The sequence below is a fragment of the Oenanthe melanoleuca genome, chromosome 7 (assembly GCF_029582105.1).
Source record: "Oenanthe melanoleuca isolate GR-GAL-2019-014 chromosome 7, OMel1.0, whole genome shotgun sequence".
Classification (NCBI taxonomy): domain Eukaryota; kingdom Metazoa; phylum Chordata; class Aves; order Passeriformes; family Muscicapidae; genus Oenanthe; species Oenanthe melanoleuca.
Window position 1 is genome coordinate 33764892 of NC_079341.1, and position 16738 is coordinate 33781629.

Sequence of the window (16738 nt, forward strand, 5' to 3'; positions counted from 1 at the left end):
AGGAAAAAGAAGTAAATCTTCTATTCCATAAACTTGTTTAAGCTGAAATGTTCATTGGTAAGCCTGTAAAAGTGGGAACATCTGTGCTCCTGCTGGGATTTGATGTCTCACCACAAACCTTTCCATAAGCACTTTGTCTCTGGTAGGAGACAAAGAGGAAAATACCTGATCCCTGGCCTCAGTTGGGCAGCTCCTTCTATCCTCACGCACTGACCTACTGAGCATTCCTCCCAGCAACGAGCTGCCTCCCAGGGCTACCTCCGCCATGGAAGCTGCCTAACTAATCTCTTAGCAAACACTTGCAGCAAACCTGAAGGGAGTTTAGAAAGGCAACGAAGAAGGGGAGAAAAAAAAACCAAAACTTTCTCCAGATAAAGCCTGCGGCATCTCTAAGAGAAGAGAACCAAGGCTAAATATAGCTCCACATGCTCACATTTTCTCTTGATGGGCTGCTGAGATACAAAGTTGTGGCCACCTAATGAACATGCAGATATATATTCTAATCTTAATCCGGTTTCCTGCTCCCTTCCACTAACCCAGCTGTCTTTCAGCCTGTCAATAGTCCCCTGACTATGCTTACAGGTATTTGCAAGACACTGCTTTTATCCCAGCAACACCGCTGGGATGATATGGCACTGGAAAAGTCCATCCCGCACCCTGCCTGCACACGGGGTAACCGCTCCTTAGGAGCTTATGAGAAAATCCACTGTTGAAATAAATAACAACTCTCAACAAATGATCAAAGAAGAAATAAATCTTTTACCCTTCTAAGACTTTTTAAAACTGAAATCCCATTTTTTAACTGGATAACAGTTAAGAGGCTACCGGCCACCTATTTTTCTGGGAGCTGCGTTTTGAGCGTTTGCCGCACGGATGTTGGGCAGACAAACGAATCTGTGGTTCTCGGGAGCAAAAGCTCTTAAAATAAAGTTTGTGTGTAGTATATGAAAACATATTGTTTGGAATTTAAGTTCTAATATCTAGGAATAAACAGAGCATTAAATCAAGCAAAACTGTGACAAGGCCAATATGCACATGGATGATGCCAGCGAGGCATCTCCAGCCCTTTGTTCACAGCTTAACAAAACTGTGCCGTCACACCACTTTAGCTCAACAGTGCCTGTCGAATGGGCATCAGCAGATCAGCCAATGCCTGTCACACACACAGCTGAAAAACTGTTTGAAAGCAAGGCTTACTTTAGCACAAGTCTGGTAGGAAAAGTGAGAGGGATTTTTAATCATCTGGTAAAGACTACAGATATATATTTAGGAAGAAAAATATATATATTGTCAGCTTTCTTCCTCAGGAAAGTAACACAGTTTTGCTCTTTTTCACCTCTAAAGAGGGAACGGGTCTTGGTGGAGTTGCCTGTTACTTGGTGTGCTGCTCCCTTCCACGCTACATCACACTTGGAATTATTTGCAAAGACGTAAAATTCTTTCAGGGTGGGAGGGGTGTCACAGGGAACGATCCCAATTTGTCCAAAAATCTATTAAAAATTAATTTTCACATTGTCCTGCTTGGAGACCCCCTCCTCCCCGTGACAGAGGATATACGAAACAACATATTCAAGGAAATGTTTGTTTTGATTCCAATGCAATTATCTTTGCAGATGAATTTCTCTCTGGGTTGTTTTTTTTGGGGGGGGTTTGTTTTTTTCTAGCTGATCAAAATATGTTTTCATTAGTATCTCCGTCACTTCTCTTAAGAGCCCTAGTGCAAAACATCACTCTGTAAAGAACCACAGCAGAATAAGCTTGTTAGCGCCAGCAACTTCAGCTCGGCACTTCTCTCTTTTCCCCAACACTTTTTTCCCCCAATTTATGTGGGTTTTGACACGCACCCTTCCCCAGCCGGGCTCCCCGCGGCACCGGGACGGGCTCCCAGGTCTCGGCCCCTCGGAGGGGGCTCAGGGTGGGACTGGGGGGCCCGGGGGTGACCGGGGGGTCCGGGGGAGCGGGGGGCGGCAGCCCCGGGTGCTGAGCCCTCTCCCCCTGCCTGCCCGCCGCTGCTGTCAGCTCGCTGCCTGCACTTTAGCTGTCTCTTTCCCAGTCCCTACCCTGTCAGTTTCTGGGCTGCCAATTTCAACTTGAAGCTTGACTGGGCTGATTTGATGCAAATACCTCCAGGGAAAACCCTGAAACTGATGAACAGTTATGTCAAGTCGATTTTGCACCATCGGGAAAAGGTAACCTCTGCGAGAAAAAAAAACAACAAGGTTAAAGAGACAAGGGCTTTTCACGTGTAATACCACTGCTGCACATCTCGTTCACTGTTTACCATCCCTCAGAAATTGTAACTGTCAGAATTAGTCCTAATTGCAGATGCGAAAGCTGCCATTATAATAAAAACAGAGGCAGTGCAGGCATTAAATGTAGCAGCCTAATTTGTGAGACTACTGAAAAGGTAGAGTAAATGAATATTTCATTACTTTAATTACCAGGGACTACTCTTTTCTTGCTGTCTTATGATAAGTGTTGCTGTAACTAGCAACAGCAAACATCCACTAAAACATAAAGTGCAATAATAGTACTGCTGTCAGGATCGCTGCTTTAAAATACGAGCGGGAGGGGGGGGAAGGGGGAAATATAATGGTTTATCTATTTCTTAGAGATCCGCAGGAGTAGGAGATGGAAACTCGTTTAACGTCAAAAAACAAAGAGGCGAGTAAACAGGTTTTAGTCAAAGAAAATAATGACCCGGAGGAGGGGAGGGGTGTGGGGGGGAGTTGAGGACACACTTGCAACCCCCGAGCCGGGAGGAGCGCAGGCAGCGCCGAGCCGCCTCCCCTCCGCTCCCTCCCTCCTGGGAACCAAGTTTGGGGCTGCGCCGCCGCGGGAGCCGAGGGGGGCGAGGGGGGGCCCGGCATCCCGAGAGCGGCACCCCGGGAGGGGTTCGCACCTCGGAGCGCCGCTCTCGGCAGCGGGGGTGTGTGCCCCGTCCCCCGCCCCGCAGAGGCGGTTCACACCTCTGCCCGCGGCCGGAGCGGGGGGAGCGAGGCGGCTCCGCACGCCCCCGCCCCAGCGCAGCGCCTCCAGCCCGCTCCGATCCGCTCCGCTCGGCGCTGCCGCGGCAGAGCGGGGATGCTCCCCGGGGTCTGTGTCCCCCGCCTGCGGGGGGCTCGGCAGGACGGGGTCCCGGGGGATGTGACCCGCAGCAGCATCCCGGCTCTGAGCCCCCCCGGGGATGCTCTGCCCGGGGGGAGCCTCCCCGCTCCGCCCCGGGGCTGCCCCGCTGCCCGCACAGTCCCGCACGTCGGGGCTCCGCCGGCCCTGCCGCGGCTGCAGCCCCGCCGCTCCGCTCCCGACAGACCCGGGGAAATTTGTCAACAATTCGCAACCACGCTGGTAATTACATTCCTGGAATCCGCAGCGATAGATGTAAAGATAAGGGAGCTGCCTCGACTTTCCGCTTGGAATGATCTGTTTGCAGCCACCTATTCCTCCTCCTAGCCCTTCCTAACCATATCCCCCCGTTACGCCTCCTGCGCCTTCTGCCACTGGGCTCTCCAGAAACATACGTGACGAGTCGCTGTGCCTCACTCCTGTCCGAGGAGGCACCAGCTCCCTTCTCGCCTTTGTGTCCCCATCCCTCCGACCCAACTTTCCTGTCAGACCCGAAAAATATGCAAGGCTCGCACTGCCGCTGAGAAGCAGGACAAAGTTTAACTTCTCTGTTGGCAGTCGGAGAATAACTCCCAGGCAGGATTCAAGCAAAAGATCTGATTTGCTGAATTCTGCTCTTTGATTTGTATTTGTATGTTATTGCTACTGCTAAGGTTGTTGCCAACCTCAATTAGATCACAAATGAGATCAGTTTAATTCAACTCCCAAACTGTGACCTGACCATGGTCTGAAAGTATTCAAAAACGCATTTTAAGCCTTCCTTTGATTTCAAAAGGAATACTGCATGCTTGGTCATTCATACAAATAACATAAAACGTAATTATGGGATGATTTGGCAGATGACATTCCTGCCAAACGACGCTCCATGCCAGAGTCTGTAATGCTATGGCTGCTGTCCTGGTGCCCGAGAGCACAGCACCCTTGTGTAAGGTGGGAGTAATGGGGTGTGTGCGATGTGGAGGTGTTTAAATGCACTTGGGGAGGCAAATGCAATAGCAACAACCACGCCACCATCAAACCCCCCAGTCAGAAACTGCTGTATCACTTGGAAGGGAAGCGGATCCGCACTATCAAATCTCCAGGAGGCTGTGACAAAGGGAGCTTGCAGCTTGACACACGGGTAACAACATAGCAAACACCTTTAATTCTGTCATGTCTCATACCCTTTGCTTTCTCACACATTTGTGGCTGCTCTAGCAGTGACACCTACACTTTAAAAAGAAGGAGAAAAAAAAGAAAAAAAAAATAACCCTCGACAACAAAAATCCTCAAATGAAGCAATCTTATTCCAGCTAAAAAAAGGAACACCTGGAAAGTTATTCTTCTGCCCAGCAAAAATAAATAACTTATTAGGTCCTGCTCCCAACAGCTTAGAAAAGCGCAGAAAGCAGCCCAAAAAAAGTTCACTTTTGGGACTGAGAAGCTCCCAGAAAGCTGTTGGCTTTCCCTGGAGCCCGGGAGCTCACGGGCAGCCACTCGTACAGGTTTGCCGGCGTAACTTCTCAGCTATTCTGCTGCTCGAATGCGAATCCTAAAGTGACCTTCCTGCCTTAGCAGCGCTCGGGAACGTTCCTCGAGAGGGTTTGGGTGATGTTACATCTGAGGGGGTAGGTACAGAGCGTGCCCGTGTGCGGGCACACACCCAGGTATCCCCTCACTGCTGGAGCAGCCCTCTCCTGTCCATGCCTGCAGCTCTCCCCAGCCCTTGGCTCTGATGGATTGAACTCGAAAGCTTCAGCTGCCACCAAGGCAAGGATGTGTCAGGCTGAGCGGCTGCTGTGGCTTCAGCAGTGCCACCTCCTCGCTTGTCCCCCCCAAACCCCCCAGTGCCCCCACTCCAGCCCCAGCACCTGCAGGGCCTGGGCCGGGCAGGGCCCCGGAGTGCAGAAGGAGTTAAGGCTCTTTCCAGCATTACTGGGTAGGTTAATATCACAGCTGCTTGGTAAAGCATTATCCAGCACCTCACTTAACAAAAGCCTGCTTTTGCAAACAGACTCCTACTTTTCCCCAAGTGTCCAAAGGTGTTTACTGAAGTAAATCTGCCTAAATCCTCCATTGCTTGGGTCATGGGGGTGGTTAGGAGGGTGGAAGGTGTAGAGATAATCTCTTTTTGTAAATTCTGTAAATCTTCTGGGAAAAAATCAGGAATCTGTGTCACATGCCTCTGTTCAACTGGTAACATCTCGGTTAGTGTGCTCCTTATGAGTGAAATCTGCCATAGCAGCTACAGGAAAATAAGACATCCCTCCCGTTTCTCATTGTTCAAACTGTTCTTCCCTCTCGAAGTTGCTTTAGCACGTTTAATCTATTTGCTGATGGGGGGAAAAAAAAACCTGTTAGGATCTTAAAAGTGGTTTCTGGGAAAAAAAAATAAAAATGACAGTTTGGTCGGCAGGAGATAGTGTAGCTGAAAACTTGTCACTTGAGATTTCTGCACTACCCCGGTTATTCCAACACCAGCAACTGCATATTACTTTTTACATGTTGCAAATAGAGGCAAACAACACAGGAAATTTTGACAGCTCTGCCTGAAAGGGCTTAAATACTTCTCAGTAAGCAAGATCCAGTTATAAATAAACCTTCTCTTGGTGAGAAAAAAGTGGCTACGACCAAAGACCTCAATATTTTTCTAGAAAACTGTCAGATTAAAAGCACAGAAGAGCTTCTGAGAAACAAACAAACAGGCAGATCTGGGGGACACACACACACAGGGATGGGGGGCACAGCCGGAAAACGCACATGAACGTGACTACAAAACCCCACGAGGGAGCCCGGCTGCAGAAACTTCCACAAATCTCGCCTTCCTCCTCCTCCTCCACCTCCTCCTCCTCCTCCTCCTCCGTGCGCATTTTCTGGTGCTGCCGAGGATTCGCTGAGTCGCTGCTTTTCCCCGCCGGGTCGGGGCAGCCCGGGCCGGTCGCCAGCCCGGGGACACCCCCGACTCCGCCACCGCCACCGCCACCGCGGCCACCACCGGCCCGGCCAGCCGCAACGACACCCAGCCCAAAGCCTCGCAAAAATAGGGGGGAAAAAATATAAATAGAAATGAAAAAATTTCATCTCAGCCGGGGAAAGGGAGGTTTCGTCCCGCCAAGTCCGCCTCACCCCCTGGCGCCCCCGTCCCCAAGGTCATGGTGAGTAAACAATAATAGTAATTAAAACAAAATAATAGGCAGCAGTCAAGAGCTGAGAGTACACACACCTGACCCTAACTATAACAGACTTCTCAGAGTAGAATTTGATCCCTCTCTGACACTTTCTACCTCAAGTGTTAGAGCGAGTGGCCATGAATAGTACAGGCATGCCATCTTGTAACACTATCTGCCTGTCAGAAGAGCCAAGGCTGGGTAGAGCAGGATCTATATAAGGCTTGTAACTAGGGGAAGCCCAACAAACAGCTACAAACACCTAAGTTATTTTACTCAGCCTCCACCCTTCTGCTTTTTCCCCCCTTCTTCTCACTCTCTTTTTTTTCTTTTTTTTTTTTTTTTTTTTTTTTTTTTTTCTTTTCATCTTGGCTTTCTGTTGCAGAATGCAAATGTAGCCTGCCGGCGGTGAATGGGCTGAATTGTGATTAAGAAGAAGAAGAGCTCCTTTCTTTGTTCTCCCCTCAGGGGATGTTTACTGGGAGAGACACAGCGGATCAGATATGAAAGGCATTCAGGTCAGCATTGATGTGAGCGAAAGTGAAATCATACCTAAGGCATTCAAAAGACCGCCGTGTCAGGGGTTCAGCTAACGGTGCATCTACTGTGTCTTCCCTGTTAGGCACAAAAAAAAAAGGGGGAAAAAAAGGAAAAAAAAAATCTCTCCACAAACAAGCATTTTTTTAAAAAAAAATTACCACAAAAATTATATAGAGAAGAGAAAAAAAAGTTTTCCCTCTCTTTACCTCCAGAGCAGAAGCTACAGGACTTAGTGCTCTTAGTGCCCTTATGATCACGGATGGGGCAGGTCGACTTGCATTAATTGTAGCTGCTGGGATCAGCATCCTTTTTAGGGGGAAATGAATCCGGTTATTTTTAAGCACACCTCCACATCCCATTCCCCCCTGCACAGCACACGCATAGGTGCAGGCGCATGCACACACGCACCTCTCCAAGAGTCCCAACAAGCTGCGGGGCTCATTTATTCTGCTCCTAACCACGTTTCTTGCTCCCTCAGAAGCCACTCCGGGTGATAAAGGACAGGGTGGCATATCAAAACAGCACAGCACACCTTCAAAAGTGATCTTTCGTGGACTTGGAAACTCCTCGGAACACTTTGCTGCAAGCTCGCAGCGCAAGGGGATGGTGATCGGAGGCGTGAGGAGTTGGGGAACAGCTCTGTAAGTTAAACTGCTGCAAGGAAAAGTCTAGGCACTGTCGTTTTATTCACCAAAAAAAAAAAAAAAAAAAAAAAAAAAAAAAAAAAGAAAAGAAAAAACAACCCCAAAACCAACAACCCACTTGATGAAGAAATATTTGGATCGTACTATTTTTTTAAGTCTATACTTCTCCCAGCCTAGTTATTCTCTTAACAGAGTTTCCCAGTGGTTAGCTGATGCTGTTGGCATAAACAGAGATATGTAAATATGTAGGGAAAATATAGCAAATTACACTTAAGCATACAAGGAGTTAGGTGGTGGCTGCATTTACAAGGGCTGAAATTAAAATGAAAACGACAGATCATTTTTTTAAAGTCCCAAAAAATTAAGGAACAGGACTGGATGTCGTCTGCACTAACCAGCTCCACTATTCTGAATTTGTTTCCACCTTCAGAACCTTAGTTAAAATATATTGTTTGTCTAATGCTTACATTTGCTTTAATGGTGAGGTTTAATTCTGAAATATTTTCAACTAGTGTTTCTGCATCACAGATTTCTCTCCTTTTTCTCTGTACTCTAAAAAGACAACTAAAGAGCAATCAAAAAGGTGTCTGACTTGGCCATTCAGACAATTGCACCCTTGTGGGAATGCTGGAATGAATGGTACAGTGGACACCCCAGCACTATTGACGTTATAAACATGTAAATGAAACACATTAGGGCAGACAATCAATTGTCTGTGAGCACTGCAAACCTGCACTCCCTTTCTATGTGACAGGCACAAAATAGTGTCTACCTTGGGAAGCCATGGTCTTGGAGAAAAAAAGGACAAAGAGTTCTCTTTCACAGAGAAGAAAATGCACCTTAAAAGCACTGGGATAATGCAGATGCCAAAAACTGTTGTGAGGCGAAGAATTTCCTATTTCTTGGAATGAATGTGGGGCTGCTGTAAAAGAATCAACACCCTTCTTTCCACTCTAAAGGGAGACACACATTTTTCTTGGGGAATATTACCAGTCTGTCCTGAGAGCTTGCATCTCAGTCTCCCATATATTTCCCCTACCTTGGGCAGTTGGCTATGTATAATTATCGATAATTAACTTGTAATGGTTTCCTTATCATTTTTTCCCCTTTTCAAATGTGCCTTTTCCAAGCCATCAAATGCATTTTCTTGCAGCAATTAGAAATTCCCCCAAAACTTTCCTTGCGAAGCATGTGCAATAAGCAAAACCAGTAAGTACCGCATGGTCACAAATGGCAAACAGTAAATCAGGCACTAATCTCCAAATTCACTGGGTTTCTCGAAACTCGGAGGAAAATAAATAGATCCGACTTGACACAGAAAACAACCTCCCCTGCTCCATGTCACAGCTCAGCCTGGACATGAATCTGCACCGAGGAAATGTGCCTGGATAATCATTACGCCCTGGCCACTCGCATTTATGGCATTAATTTTTAATACCTATCTCCAGGTGCTTTTCTGGAGGTGGTAGCAGTACATTTGTCTCGCTACCCAGTGAGCCAACTCCCGGGGAAATCTCCTCTCAACGGATTCCCGGCCCTGGGGAGCTGCCCGGCCACAGGAGCGCTCGGGGTGCCCGCTCTGCCCGCTGCCACCTGGGCTGCACAGGGAACAGCTGCCTCCTCACACCCCAGCCTCAGTCTAGCTGCCTCCAAACTTCTCCAGGCAGGGAAGACAAGACTCACTTCCCACTCACTAAAAGCAGCAGGCAGGCTTGCCTATTTTTTCCTTTTTTTTTTTTTTTTTTTTTTTTTTTTTCCTTTTTATTTTTTTTTCCTCTTTTTCAAGCGAGAAGTGAAAGAGGCTTTTCCCCCTTCCCCAGCATCCCTGGAAGGAGGGTGGGTGGGTATCTTTTTGGGAAAGGCTCTGAGCAAGTCTAATCGTCTCTGCTTGTTTGGTCTGTGGTCTTGGATCAGACGCCCTGAAAGCATTGAACTTTCTCCCTTTTCTTTACAACTAGAAGCGAGGTGGCAAAGGAATCAAAGAGAGCTGTTTACTGAAACTTTGGGGTAAATTAGATACAACTTTCGTCCCTTCCCCCCCCCTTCGCGCTGATTTTAATTTCACTTTGGATTTTCGAGGAGGGGAGCAGAAAGGAGAGGGTGGGGGCGGGGGGAAAAACCCCTCAACCAACAAACGCCAAAGCACAAGCAGCCGGAGCTGGTGCTCAGGCATGGCAGGGCAGGCTGCGGGCCGGACAGCGCTGCTCCGGCCCCGCTCCGCACCCGCGCTGCGCCTCCGCGGGGCGCCCGTGCGGAACGGGGGCTCGCTGCCCTCTCCTCCTCCTCCTCCTCTTCCTCCTCCTCTCCTGCCGCCACTTCTCTCCCGAGTGAAAGTGCCGCGAAGTGAGTCAGGCGCTGGGAATCATCTGACTGAACTTCCCGGAGCTCCGCCGCATTCCTGGGCTGCCGCTCCCGCACCTCCCGCCCCCCGCCCCCCCCCCCGGCTCCGCTTTTTTGGGGTCCTCTCCTTCCCATCCTCCCCGCTGTCCCCCCCTCCCCGGGGGGCTCACCCCTCATTGATTTCCACATCGCCTCTCTCAGCCTCCCCCCCTCCCTCCCGCACACCTCTCCTCCACTCCAGCAGCTCTCATCAACCCCGTTATCTTGGAAAATCCCGAGCCTGCTTCCTTTCTACCCTATTTAGCTCCGCTGTAATTTTATCCAGCGCCGGTATCTCATCCCGAGCCTTGCCCATCCCCGCACACACGCAGATACACGGACACAGGCGTGGAGCCCACTGAGGCATTAGTTGGATTATTCTGTTTTGTCCCCGTCTGTAATGTGTCTGGGATTCACTAACACTCCTGTCGCTTCCTTCATGACCATCTAATTTTTTTTTTTTTTTTCGCGGCTTTTAAAATTTATTTTGGTTCTGCTGCGTTTCTAAGGAATTTCTGTCCGAGTTCGATAAGCATCACCGTTTCTGGTGTTATCAGCAAAGACACAAGCTCAGAAGTAACATCTTTTCCACTATTCCAGGAAAGAAGAAAAATCCACTCAGTCCAGATAAATCCTAGGCAATTCCCAACGGGAAAGGCATTGGATACGTGCTTGTCGAGAAAGAGAAAATGAAAAAAAAAAAAAAAAAAAAAAAAAAGCTCTAACCAAACCCACCCTCGCTCTACCTGCTCCTCAGAACCAGGGCATTTCTCACTCAGAAATGAATGAAAGAAACAAATTAGGGAGCACAAAGAGGGAAGAGGGGACAGACGGAAAGTAGAGAATTATTTCCTCCCCCCCCACACACCCCGTGTCTTGGCCAGAACAAGACACTGAAGGGAGAACTCAGCCCTTCGCATAAGCAGCGCACACACACTTGAAGTTTGCAGGATCTTTAAGTGGTTACCTTAAAAATCGCAATTAAACTTTCGTCTCCCAAGTGTGGTGGCTTTTCCAAGTTAGTGCAGCTCCCTGAAAACACCTTTTTGCATGGGAACAACCAGAATCTGCCACCCCGCTCTATACGTGCTCCCAAAGACTTGGCTGCACTACCAGGATACGGTCCTGGTGTCCTGGGCAAACAGAGGCATCCAGTATTTTTTTTTTTTTTTTTTTTTTTTTTAGGGGGGGTGGTAAGGGTGGTGGTGTTGGGTTTTTTTTAGGACTCAAATCATGTTGAGAAAATATTAAACACGTAGATGCATCCCTCATCAGAGAACATGTGATGGGTTTAACACGCTAAACTAATATTCTTGCCTGGAAAAGCAAGGAGGCTGAGGAAGAAGAATAAAACCCCCTCAAACACTCAGAATATTCTTTACTGCAAAAGAGCACTTCTGGATGCGTTGCTTTAAATCTCATTCTCTTTTTCTCTCAAAAATGACTGTTTAACATAAGAAAAAAGGCTACTTGACACAAAGCTTTTGTTATCCAGTTGATCAGCAACGTGCTTTAGATACTTGTAAGGGGAAAAAAGCCCCACAACAGACATTGATTTTAGAAAATCAATAACCAACATTTAATAAAAAGAACAGAGGAAACACAAGAGAGGAGAGGGAAACATTACGTGTAATTTTAATGTCTACTAAATTACCCAGAGATGAGGGGAAGGGGAGGTCTCCTCTGTGAGGACCACCTTAAATAATGACAGACACAAGAGTAAAGGGTGGTGGTGGAGGGGGAGAGACTTAAAAAAAAAGATAACAAGGAACGGATCCTTGGGAAGCTGCTCGGAATATATTATTTTAGTTGGGGTTTTTTTTTGGCTTTTTTTTTTTTTTTTTTTTTTTTTTTTTTTTTTTTTTTTTTTGTAATACTAAGCCAAGCAAATAGATCAAAGACAACACAAAGGGAAAAGCCAGTGTAACATAACGAACAGTTTCTGACTAAAATTCCTCTATCACTCCCCCATATGGCTCGACGCCTCCACCACAACAAGAAAAAGACACACACACGCACACACACTCACACTCACAACCTAGAGAGAGGGAAGGGGAGGGGGGGCAGGATCATTTCTTTCTAATCAACATTCTCTTGTCTTTGTGTTTTTTGTTGTTGTTGTTGTTGTTGTGTGTCCCCCGTCCCCCTCCTCCTCCAGCCCCCCTCCACCTCTCCACTTAAATGAAGTAGCGGAGCTATAAGCGCATGGGTTCAGGTTCACACAAATATCTTCCTTCCTCCGGCTCCTCGAGAGGAAAGTTGTTGGAAGTGGGGCCGGGATGGCCATGGAGGGGCTGCGGGCGGGGAGGGGGAGGCTGGCGGCGGGGAAGCGGCTATCAGCCGGGAGAGAAAGGAAGAAACTAAGGGAGGGACGGGGAGAGACGGAGAAAGAGAGACCCACCACACCAGTGAAAGCTGCCAAATGTGAAATCAGCCCAGAACACCGCGTCCCACTGCGCCCCGGCCCTGCGCGGCCGCCGGGGACCGGGGGAGAGGGCAGCGACGGACAATCGGGCACCGAGCTCATTAGTATTATTAATTATCAGGGAGGAGGAAGTTTCATTTTCGAGTCCCTAACAATTAAAAAAAAAAAAAAAAAAATAGAAAGAGAGAAAGAGAGACAGAGTCGCTAACTCGGTGCCAGCCCGCCTCGGGGTTCTCACGCTGCCGGTTTTTTTTTTTCCCAGGGCCGCCCGCCCCGCTCGCTCCGCGCCGCTCCGCGCCTCCCACCGCCCCGCTGCGCTGCGCTCCGCGCCCCGGCCCGGCCCGCGCTGACAGCGCCGGGGCAGAGCCGGGCCGGCCCCGCCGCTCCTCCGCCGCCCCGGGGCCACGGGGGCAGCGCCCGACCCGCTCCGGGCCACGGGGGCAGCGCCCGACCGGCTCCGCGCCCGCGCAACAAACTTTGGGGCGCGGCGGCGGCGGGCGGGCGGCAGCGCGGCTCCCCCGCTCCCCTGCGCTCCCCTGCGCTCCTCTGCGCTCCTCTCCGCGGGACGCCGCGCAGGGAGCCGGGCTCGGCCAGCCCCGCGCTGCCGGGCGCCGTGCCCCCTCCCCGTCCCGCTCCCCGTCCTGCCGCCGCCTTTCCCCCCGCGGCCGCGCCGGAGCCGGCCGGAAAAGTTTTCCCGGGGGGCCGTCTTACCGTTTTTCCTCCGGGGGTTGGCTTGTTTTCGCCTCTTACACCTGGGGCCATCCGCCATGATCTGCTGCTTCATTGATAAGAGTGGATCAGATGGCAGTTCGCATGGGCTCGACTCCCTGATTCAGCAGCAGCGGCGGCAGCGGCAGCGGCAGCAGCACGCAGGCTCTATGTAACGACCAAACACAGCGACAATGTGGGCATCGGGATGTCCCATTTAAACGCAGGGCGCCAACGGGGACCCCAGTTTGCACCCGAAAAAGAACCCATCCACGCACACGGCGAGGCTGGCCGTGCCGGGGGAGGTGGGACGCGGTCGGAGCGGGCTCCCCCTCTCTCCCCAGCCGGGCAGATTTCTTCTTTATTTATTTATATATTTATTTATTTATTTATTTCTGATCCCTCTCTCTCTCTCTCTCTCTCTCTCCCTCTCTCTCTCGGTGTGTGTGTGTGTGTCTCTGCGTGTGTGTGTGTGTGCGAGCGCGTGTGCCTGTGTCTCCCTCCCTGCGTGTGTGTGTGTTGCACCAGCAAAGCAGATCAGAGAGAGAGAGAGAGAGAGACAAGAATTACATCTCAAATGAGTCATAACTCATGACCGTATGAGGGAATGCACAGCTTTTACAGTAGGCTGTTTGACTCAATGCTAGGCGGACCATTTCCTCCTAAAAGTACTTTAATTTGACACTAGAACTTCTTTTCAAGCGAAATCCTACCCTTCTCCTGCCTTCATTTTTTCCCCCACAATGTGCACTCCAGCAAAGTGATAAGAGGAGAGGGAAACATGGCTCTCCCCTGTCCTTTTGGGGTAAAGCTCAGCACGGATACCTCCCCCTCCCCCTAACAACGAGGAGTGTAATTATAAACCTCTGTCACCTTTTTAGTCAGTTTGACAATATTCAGGGTTTCCCCTGCCCCTTAGTTAAACAAAGCTTCAGAGTGTCAATTTTTTTTCCTTCCCAGAAAAGAAACAGAAATCAAAACTACCGCTGTCAGAGTTTTCAGCCTTTCAGTTGGCTTTTGGGTTTTTGTTTTTAAGGAAAAAAAAAAAAAAAATCAAACCCCTACACATAAATAAAAGCAACTTGTAAACTTTTAGACCTACTGTGTGTGCCTGTGTGCCCGGGCTGGGCAGGAGGCTCTATCTGTCAAAGGGAGAGAGGGGCAGGAGCGTTTGGTTTGCTGCAAGAACGCTCCTGAAACTCAGTCCATCTCGAAGAAGATGCTGTAGCTTTAAAGATGCTTTGACTTGAGGATTAGTTTAAACAGGGGGCTATAAAAGATGTAACAGATGCAAACTGTAAAACAAGGGCAATTAACCCTTGCTCTCCTGAGCAGGATGCCCCCTCGCCTTCGCATCTATTGTCTTCTCCTGCACTGGGAGTTTTACATAAAACCTAAAAAAATTATTAACTGACTCAACAATTTCAATATATATGTATATATATTTTAAGCAGAGTGAGATTTTCCTCCCTTTTCCTCTTTCCCCCTCCTTGTGTCTTTTTACTTTGCTAGAGCTTCACACCAGGGCTGAGCAGTGAAGTGTGCTGCTGTTGGGTCTTTTTATTCTGCCTGAACTCTCTCCTCAGGCGTTTACTGTTACAAAACCTGCTTGGCTATAAATAAAAAATAATGAATCTCCAAGCAGGTAAGAGGATGGGAAGATTGAGAGAGTGTGTGTGGGGTCAGCGTGTTTACTCACACTCTCCTGCCTGGGATTCCGCCTGGACAGAGGGAATGGGTGGCTCTGTGAATGTGGATGAATGTGGCTGAGCAAGAAGAGGCTGAGAAATGTGCTAGAAACTTTAGTATTTGCCAGTTATTGCCGAGGCTGGGGTGGGCAATGGTGGCATCACCGCGGCAGATCTGCCAGGAGAGGAGATGCAGCGGGGAGGGAGGACAGGCACCGAGGCGAGCCCGGACCCTCAGCCTGCCTCGGCAATTGGCGTTTTAATGCAAAACGACCAATGGTGAATTGTTTTAAATGCATTTCACTCCCTTCCCCACTCTCCAGCCTCCCGTAAAAAGTTGTCAATAATTTTAAACCTGCAAATTTCGAGAACAGTTTTCTTCCCAGAGGACTGGCAAGCTTTTAAAAATATGTATTAATTTTAATTTTATTTTTTTTTTTCCTTTTGGCAAACGACTTTTAAGTTCCAGTCTGTACTTTCACTTCTTGCTTTAGGCTCCCAGAAGCTAAGGTGTTACTTCACCCAGCTTCACAAAATAAAATATAGAAATGAAACCAACTAAGCAGACAAAACAGCAAAACTTTCTGTTTGGGGAAACACATCCTTTGCCGGGGAGCCCTGCCCAGGGCTGGGGCTCCAGCGGTGCCCGGCCGGGCTGGCTCTGCATGCTCAGGGCATGCAAAGCATTAACAGGTACCTGCAAACTTTCAGAGCTCAGATGTAAAATCTGAAATAAAAGGAGCAGGAGGTGGGTGGGGGGATGTTTCAGGGGTTTTTTTTGCAGGAGGACTAAGTCCTTTCCTAACGCTAAAACTTTTGCTGCTGCGTTTTAAAAGGCACCTCCCGTACCTGGCTGACAGGTAAGGGGAGCAGGGGTGGTGGTGGCACAGCCCCGAGCACCCCGAAACTGCTCACCCCTTCCTGGAGCCGTGCTGGAGTGACTTCAGGTTTCGGTTAAAAAGATTGAAAAAATTAAAAAAAAAAATAAAAATATTTCGCCCCAAGGATAAACAATCCATAAAAATTAAAATACTCTCGAAATGAAATAAACCCGCTGATGCGTGAGGTGGTGTGAGGAAAAAAAAGAGAAGAGGGGAAAAAAAAAAAAAAAGAGAGAAAATGAAATTAAATTCCAAACCTACCTGCGAAGTCTTGTTTGTAGTTTTGGCCAGAAATGCTGAGAAGAAAAAGCATGAAGAAGCCGCGAAGTGGAGGAGAAAAGGTGAAGGGAGATGCAGCTCCTGGAGAAATTGTAAAAAGCCTTGCAAAGAGTTGTCGGAAGGACCGTTATTCCTGCTGGGCAGGTTAGGACTGATCTCTTTCTGCCACTCCAGGAAACACAAACCTGGGGACGGACTGACGTGTTACGCCTCTTCTAATGACATTTTTTTCTTTTTCTTTTCTGTACGAGCGAGAGGAGAGACCCTGCAACACACGCCACCTATCTTTGTGGGGAGGGATAATTGGAGAGCACCAAACGTGAGCATCATGTGGAAACGTGATCGCCAAGTTTCTCTCTGGGAAAGGATCTGGGATAGATTATACCTTGAAGTCTCCGCGAACGCTTTAGCGGCAGAAATGCAATTCCACCTCCTCCCGCCCGCCCCCCGCCCCGCGCCCGCCCCCCGCCCCGCCGCTCCGCTCCGCTCCGCGCCCCGCGGAAACTCAGCGCGCATCCCACCCCCCGGGGCTGCATCCCCCTGCCCCGCGGACACAGCCCTGCCCTGCCAGCCCGCACCTCCGCCACCCGCGGGGCGCATCCCCGCTCAGCCCCGTCCCCGAGCCGCATCCCTGCCCCGTGTCCCCCCGCCGCATCCCTTCCCTCCCCCAGGCGGGATCCCCCGCCCCCTCCCCAGCAGGATCCCGCCGATCCCCTGCCCCCAGGCTGGATCCCTGCCGCTTCTGCCATCCTCGGGCGGGATCCCCCCGGCTCCCCGGGTGCCCCCGCTCGCCCGCCCGCCCGCGGCGCTGGCCAGGGCCGCATCCTGCCCGCACGTCCCGCTCCGGGCTCTTGCGGTGGGGAAACTTACCCTAACATAAAGCCTAGAAACTAAACTCTGCTCGGGTACTGCGAATAAGCTC

At 49.6% G+C, this 16738-nt stretch overlaps 1 protein-coding gene across 3 annotated transcripts in view; it reads right to left on the reverse strand.

The window, feature by feature from the left end:
• The window catches only part of ZEB2 (zinc finger E-box binding homeobox 2), a 114220-nt gene extending 97949 nt beyond the window's left edge, over positions 1 to 16271 (reverse strand). The window contains exons 1-3 of one of the 3 annotated variants that reach the window (XM_056496899.1): positions 16002 to 16246; positions 15799 to 15897; positions 12972 to 13136 (exon numbers count right to left, since the gene is read on the reverse strand). In XM_056496899.1, coding sequence (XP_056352874.1) covers positions 12972 to 13044 — 73 coding nt within the window. In that variant the 5' untranslated portion in view covers positions 13045 to 13136; positions 15799 to 15897; positions 16002 to 16246. Of the gene's footprint in view, positions 1 to 12971; positions 14255 to 15798 lie in introns of those variants that run through there. The other 2 variants (XM_056496900.1, XM_056496901.1) reach the window with 2 other exon arrangements.
• Between the last annotated feature and the right edge of the window lie 467 nt (positions 16272 to 16738).